This window comes from Nicotiana tabacum, chromosome 1, assembly GCF_000715075.1.
Source record: "Nicotiana tabacum cultivar K326 chromosome 1, ASM71507v2, whole genome shotgun sequence".
NCBI classification, from domain to species: Eukaryota; Viridiplantae; Streptophyta; class Magnoliopsida; order Solanales; family Solanaceae; genus Nicotiana; species Nicotiana tabacum.
Window position 1 is genome coordinate 11,697,182 of NC_134080.1, and position 7,848 is coordinate 11,705,029.

A 7,848-nucleotide genomic window follows, 5' to 3' on the forward strand; every position below is an offset into this window, starting at 1 on the left:
TGCCCCGACATGGCAGTTTAGGTGCCGCACTCGTGTCGACACGACACTGATATGGACGTGGGTAAGGGATTCATATCGGATTTGGTGAAATAATTTTGGGTACTTTGAGCACGACGGACGAAAAAATTCGAGACAAGATATAATTTGATTTACCAAATTAGAGCCAAAACTAGAGTAAATTTGAAGAAAATAGCGTACCTTATCTAGGAAATCAATCATTTACTTATCTACAACTTGAGAACAAAAAGAAATATACATTTTACAAGCTATACGTAAGTATGCCATAAAATTTCTCATAATTTTGAGATATTTGTATACTTCTATTTATTTTTGAATTATTTTTAACCGGATCCTCGTACCCGTATCCATATTAGAATCCGTATCCTCAAATCTTAGAATTTACATCTCAAAAAATCCGACCTCTAAATCCGCACCCGTGTCGGACACCTACACCCGTATCCGAACAACTTAGCTTCAAAGTGTTGCTTCTTCAGCTTTCTATATTATTGAGCAATAAGTTCATTGTAATATATAAAACACCATAACTTTGATCTAGATATTTGATAAAGTTCATAATGTAGAACAAGACATCATATTTTCTTGAAAATGGAAAGTAAATATCGTCATAGTATTAATTAACATGATGTGTCGACCTCACCATGTCCTCCATACAATACAAAATGCTCCTTTCCACTTCTAAAATATGGTATATCCAAAACATCATACAAATTAGAATCACTAAGTTGGACATTCATTGGGTATCGTCTTACCTTTATCGTTTAAAACATTAGGTCTCCGACAATAAGCATCATACCTAGGATCTACAGCAAGCGAACAACCGGCGCCCATTGGAGGTTCAGGCACACCTGGTGGACTATATGCAACTCCTCCCATCTCAACGTTAGTAGCAAAGCTTGCCAAGTCAGTGAAAATCGCTTGAGGCCAAAAACCAACTTGTTCGTGGTTTTCACCAATCAAAAGCCACCAGTTTCCATTAGCGAGATCCTACAGAAGAAAATATTTGTATTATTATTTTGTACCTTTTTAAGTTCTAATCCATGCAATTGTATTATTGGAAAACCAACTCAAGAACTTGATTTTTTTTTAAAGATAGAAAAAAATGTACCCGGTCGATAAACATTGTGATCTCTGCCATTTGTTGATCTCCACGGTGTGAAATCTCATCAAAGACCATATCAACAGGTAATCCAGTATTTACTAGGACAAATCCAGGACATAGTGCATTGAAGCAATGTGTATTACCAGCCTAATAAACATGAAATTTGTTGTAATCTTTCCAATTGAGGTAAATAGCTAACTATAATATATACAAAATCATTGAATTACATACCTGAAAATGTACAAAAAGCCTAGTCTTATTGTCCTTGTATAATGTTGGATCCACCTACAACATGAAATTGGGTTATCTTAAATTTCCTCTTCCTTTCTCTCTCCCCTACCTTACCTCATAAAAATAATTAAAAAGCAAAAAAGCTGCCACGAAATAAATTAAAAAAATAATTCGAGTACCGAAGTAGAACGAGCTATTAAACTTACTCTCCAACCAACTTGTAAAATATCTGATCCTTTTTGAATTTTTAGTCGGCATGCACTGTTTTGTTGACCTTCAACATGAGGATTCCATAAACTAGATGTCATTCCGGCTCCCGAAAACTTATTATTTGGATTATTCTGAACTTGGGCTGATGCAAGCTGAATATAGTAAATAAATATTTTTGTTAACCAATGACAAGGTATACCAAAATTAGCATATATTAAAAAGATCATCCGAAGCACATTTTGGATTCAACACTCTAAAATTACAAAGATTACTTTGCTTGGTTATTAGATTGCCATAAAGGAAAATACAAAATTGCAAAATGAAAAGACGATAAATATTCATATTTATGTACCTTGTATCCCTGCGAGGATATGTAACTTCTTTTTGGGTCACTATTGTTGTTAATCTGTGCAATAACAACAAAATACATGAAATTTGTCCCAAAGCGAATACCACACATCGAGTGAAAAAAAAAACAAAAAAGAAAAAATTGTTCTTATCAATGATTTGGATAACATTATCTCACATTAATAAATTGAACTTCAGATGATATAGCTTCTGGTGACGGAATACGTCTGTGTCTAATAAGGTCATCTTTAGTAACTCTTTTAATAGGAACTGTTCCGAAAGTACAACCTCTTTCCTTTAACCATATGCTAGATGACCAATTAGTTGCTGAGGTATTTGAATTTTGCCGCGTCCTAGCTAAAGTAGGTTTCATCTGTCCATTAGAAACAAAAATTATTCATGCTAACAATCACAAAATCATTATTACAAAATAGAAAGTAAAACGAAAAAACGGAGACATACCTTGGGATGAAAATTTTGATTTTTTAATAACGGATGATCGAACGCAGGTTGTTTATAGAAATCAACACAATCGTATATATCCCCATATTTCGTCTGTGACACAAAATGTTGCAATCGTATTATAAATAATGTTGGTGACACTAATTGAATGTCTTGTTATCACTATGATGTGACTTTTGAATACGTAAAAATTTCACCATATATAAAATGAAGTTAGAAACTAGAAAGTACTAGGAAATACAAAAATCATAATTTTCAATTACAATATCACTTTATAAAAAATCGAATATAGAATAATATTAATTTTAAACCGTTAGTATGGCTGTTTCGAAATCTTCAAGTACAAATATGGAATGGAATTATATTGTTCTTTTTTTCGTATAAAAGTGCTATTAACACAACAATCACTTGAGAAACTTATGAACACAATAATTTTCTGCTCCGGATATATACCTTAATTATTTTGATCGCTGGCTTGTTCAAAAGTTTAAATTGCTTCTTCAACTCTAAATCCTCTACTTTGGATAATTTTATTTCTCCTTGAACTCCCTCATAACTCAGAAGAACATATAGCACAATCAAAATTTGTAGAACAACCTTTCGCCGCATCAACATGGTCTGAATCTATTAAAATTATTTTAACGACCTGAATGCGAAACATTTATATACACCATAAAAAAATATTTAAAGAAAAAATTAATTAACAAAATATTGAAACACTAAACAGTGAACTTACTTGATTTACTAGCATGAGGTTGAAGTTCTTGAGCACCTACAATTTTTTCTTTTATGAGGAAGAAGTAATATATGGGGATATAAGAGATTTAAAATGGCTATTATAGGAAAAGGTTATATATAGGGATACAAGAGATTTAAATGGCAGATATTTAAAATGGCTATTATTAGTTATATATTTTCCAAATCATGAGTAGTAGAATCCAGGGAAGATTGTCTGGTGAGGAATGTCAATTATTCTCTTCTATGTATATTCCAAGAAGATAATCTGACCATAGATTACTCGAAACATTAAAATTATGGGGTACAAAGAAAACTGATAAATCGTACCAAACTAATAATACGAACCAAACTGAGAAAAAAATTCAACTATTGGTTTGATGTTGGAAAAAAAAATTCGACTATAATTGTTTTAGTTTCGTTTTAACTAAAAAAAAAATCAAACCGAATCAAACTGAGAAAAAAACCCAACTATTGGTTTGATGTTGGAAAAAAATCCGACTATAATTGCTTTGGTTTTGTTTTAACTAAAAAAAATCAAACCGAAACCAAACCAACCCGACATTACATATAAAAATATTTATTATAGTGCAGTTTATAAATATTTCTTAAACATTTTTATAATTTTATCTTTTAACGTATTATTTTAAGTTTGGAATTATAATTCTTGAATGCTACAATAAGTTTTATAGTCACTATTAACACTAATAAAAGACATTCAATTAAAATTGTACTTGGAATAACAATAGTGTTGAATATCTATTTTTTTAGTTTTTTCATGGTTTAAATAATATGTACAACTTTTTTTTTAATAGTGCTTAGTCATGTAAAAATAGTACTACTTGTTAGTCGTACTTATTTTAGCAACTTAATAATTTTAGATAATGTTTTTTTTTATTATGACTTATTAATAATATTTATTTTATGCGATTTTATTATCTTTATTGCATAGCTCATCTCATATTTTATATTGATCTTGAAAAGACCTTATATAGTTATGTCGTACTAGGATCAAAGAAATTTTGGAGCACAAATTCTATATTTTGTGCTATGAAGACTTTATATAAAAAAACGAAATAACCCGAAAATTCAAAAAACCTGAGAAAACCCGAGATTAAAAAATTTGACTTTTATTGGTTTGGTTTTGTCATTAGATTTAATAATCTGACACGATTGGTTTGGTTTGGTAATTAAAAAACCAGAATCAACCCGACTTATGTACACCTCTAATTAAAATAATCTACAGGTTTCCTATTAATCTATTATACGTGATAGGAATGTTCAAAGAAAACCGACAAATTGCACCGTCCGACAGATTGAGTCAACCCGAAAAAGCTAATTAATGGTTTAGTATTTAAGAAAAGTCGGGCCATAATTAGTTTGGTTTGATTTGATATAAAAGTCAAACAAAAGCTAAATCGAACCGACTTTGTATGTATATAATTCTTTAAAATATTTTACACTTAACAACATTTATTATTTTGTAATATGTAAATATTTCTTAAAATTTTATTTTAGTTTTCGTTTCTCAACATATTATTTTAGGTTTGAACATATAATTTTAAATAGTACAATAAGTCTGTTGTAAGATTATAGCTCATAGATGTTTAATAACCCATCCAAATCAAATTATGTTCATCATTTCATGATCTCTTATCAACAGTACTTGTCGTCTTGGTTTTCAAATTAAGTTTTATAGGCTAGATGTCATATACTTTTTTCTGGTGAGAATAAGAGAGTTTTGTGAGAAGAACTATTTAAGTCGAGCAACTTGCGAAATTTATGACAAAAAGCAAAGAAAGAAAAATCATATTTATTTGAAACATAGGAAAGTAAACATGGTCATATCAGTAATTAACACCATGTGTCGATATCACCGCGTCCTCCATAAAATATAAAATGCTGAAACTTTCCATGTCCCCAATGTGGTACATCCCTAACCTCATATAAATTAGGATCCTCAGCTTGTGCAATCGTTGTGTCTACAGGTACCGTCTCATTATTGTTATCGATTAAAACGTGAAGTCTCCTGCAATAAGCATCATACAATGGATCTGCAATAGGAAAACAACTAGAGCCCATCGGAGGTTTAGGCCCACCTGGTGGAATATATACGACTCCTCCAAACTCAACATGAGTAGCCAAGCTTGCCAAGTCAGTAAAAATTCTTTGAGGCCAAAAACCAACCTCGTCGTAGTTTTCACCAATCAAAAGCCACCAGAGTCCATTGGCTGGATCCTTTTTCATAGGAAAATATATGTATTACAATTTTGTACATTTCAATTCTAATCCTTGCAATTGTATTATAAAACGTACCCGTTGGATGAACATTGTGATCTCCACTACGACTTTAGCTCCACGATGTGAAATCTCATCAAATACCATATCAACAGGTAACTCAGTATTTACGAGGACAAATCCAGAACATAGTGTATTGAAGCAATGCATATTACCAACCTAGTAAACATAAATTATATATGCATCATATCTTTCCATTTGAGGTAAATAGCTAAGACGATTTAAATTAGATAAGACGATTTACCTGCGTATGTATATAAAGTCTAGTATTAGTATCGTTATATAGTGTTGGATCCACCTGAAATGTGAAATAGGATTATCATGATTATTAAATGGGAGCAACCAACTATTCATGAATAACAGGTTAAACTTACTCTCCATCCAACTTGTAAAACGTCATATCCTTTGAAGATTTTCAATCGAACTGCACTGTGTTGTTGACCTTCAACATGGGGATTATATATGTTAGCTGTCATTCCAGCTCCGGCAAACTTATTATTTGGATTATTTGGAATTTGAGCTATTGCACGCTGAACATAGAAAACGAATATTTTTGTTAACAAATGACTTGGTATATCAAATTTAGCTTATTTATATTCGCCTAAAATCCTAATTTAGTTGTGCAACATTCTCACTCTAATTTATGACTTAACTATAATAAATTAGTATAATTTATGTATATCCCGATCGAGCGTAAATCTTTACTCAATATGATATTGTAAAAAGTGCCTTATTGTGTCAGACTATAAATCTTAATGCATTTTTTTTTGTTATTAGAAAAGATAACCATGTTAAAAGCTAGTCCTTTGATTTGTCATTAGAATGTCATAAAGGAAAATACAAAATTGCAAAACTAAGAGATGATAAATATTCATATTTATATACGTACCTTGTATCCGTGCGAGGATATGTAACTTCTTTTAGGCTCACTATTATTGTTAATCTGTTGAAAAATAATATATGAGTTGCCGCAATGATGGAAGCCAAACATTATTTTTAATTTTTTAATGTACTTTTTTTTCTTGTTATAATTCTATTATTAATGCTTAAACTATTAGATTCTAAGAATGAAGCCAATACTTCTTTTTTTTAAAATAAATTATTCAAGATAAGCAATGATTAAGGATAACATTATCTTACATTAGTCAATTGAGCTTCAATGATATTTTCTGGCGGCGGAATATGTTTGTGTCTAATAAGGTCGTTTTTGGTAACTCTTCTGATGGGAACTGTTCCAAAAGGGCAGCCTTTTTTCTTTAACCATATGCTCGATAACTTATTAGCTGCTGAGATATCTGAATTGTGCAGTGTCCGAGTTAAAGTAGGTTTCATCTGTTCATCAAAAATCAAATTCTGCATGTTAACAATTCTAAATTATTATTAAAAAGTTGAAGGTAAATAAAAGGAGTAGATACATGCCTGTGGATGGAAATTGTGATTCTTTAACAACGGATGATCAAATGCAGATTGTTTGTAAAAATCCACACAATCATAAGTATCTCCATATTTAGTCTGTCATCCAAAAACATTACGTAATCTTGGTTACACTAATTGAATGTTTAATTTCACTATTCCATCTTTGGATTAATTAATCAATGTTGAGTTTCAAGGGTTAAAATATGCTTATATCAAAGCCATTTTCATTCCTTTCGTAATTTTCAAGATAAAAACAAAAATCATAATTTTCCAATAAAATATCAGTTTATAAGAAAAGAATATAGGATAAAATCAATTTAAAACAATTTAGTGTTATTTCGAAATCTTCAGGTATAAAAGTTATACAATTGAAGTGTATTTTATTTTTTCTATAAAAGTAGTATTAGCACGATTATAAAATAATCACTCCAGACACTTACTAGTCCCTTCGGGGACATCCAATAAAAAAAACTCGAGAGACTTATGAATATGATTTTTTTTTTCTCAGAATATATACCTTAATTGTTTTGGTCGCTGGCTTGTTCAACAATTTAAGTTGTTTCTCCAACTCTAAATCCTCTAATTCGGATAGCTTTATTTCTCCTTGAACTCCGTCATAGCTCAGAAGAAAAAATAACACTAATAAAGTTTGTCGAACAATTTGCTGACGAATCGGCATAATCTGAATCCATTAAATTATCTTTACAGCTATATATATATATATATATATATATATATATATATATATATATATATATATATATATATATATATATATATATATATATATATATATATATATAAACTTTAAAGCAATTTAACAAAATATTGAATTACTAAACAGTGAACTTACTTGATTTACTAGATGTATGAGAGTTGAATTTTTGAGCACCTATTTTTTTTCCTACTATGGGGAAGATGTTATATAGAGGAGCAAGGGAAAATGGCTATTATACATATATATTAAATAAGTGTAATTTATTAAAGCATGATTAACATAATCCAGGGAAGATTTTCTGGTAATGAAT

The 7,848-nt window shown here is 30.1% G+C and overlaps 1 protein-coding gene across 1 annotated transcript; it reads right to left on the bottom strand.

The window, feature by feature from the left end:
• Window positions 1–738: 738 nt before the first annotated feature.
• LOC142161927 (uncharacterized) lies at window positions 739–7,499 on the bottom strand. The gene is made up of 14 exons (XM_075218096.1): window positions 7,338–7,499; window positions 6,824–6,916; window positions 6,545–6,736; window positions 5,779–5,934; window positions 5,649–5,702; window positions 5,423–5,563; window positions 5,048–5,344; window positions 2,372–2,464; window positions 2,088–2,282; window positions 1,914–1,967; window positions 1,558–1,713; window positions 1,352–1,405; window positions 1,127–1,267; window positions 739–1,005 (listed from the first exon to the last, which is right to left on the bottom strand). Exons 1-14 carry the CDS (start codon window positions 7,497–7,499, stop codon window positions 739–741), a joined length of 2,055 nt encoding a protein of 684 aa, XP_075074197.1.
• Window positions 7,500–7,848: the final 349 nt, after the last annotated feature.

Excerpts from the sequence above, each read along its gene's own strand:
- LOC142161927 (XM_075218096.1), bottom strand. The coding sequence starts at position 7,499 with ATGCCGATTCGTCAGCAAATTGTTCGACAAACTTTATTAGTGTTATTT. Across the intron at positions 6,917-7,337 it reads CAGCGACCAAAACAATTAAG|ACTAAATATGGAGATACTTA; the intron begins GTATATATTCTG and ends TTTGGATGACAG. Across the intron at positions 2,283-2,371 it reads ATCAAAATTTTCATCCCAAG|ATGAAACCTACTTTAGCTAG; the intron begins GTATGTCTCCGT and ends TCTAATGGACAG.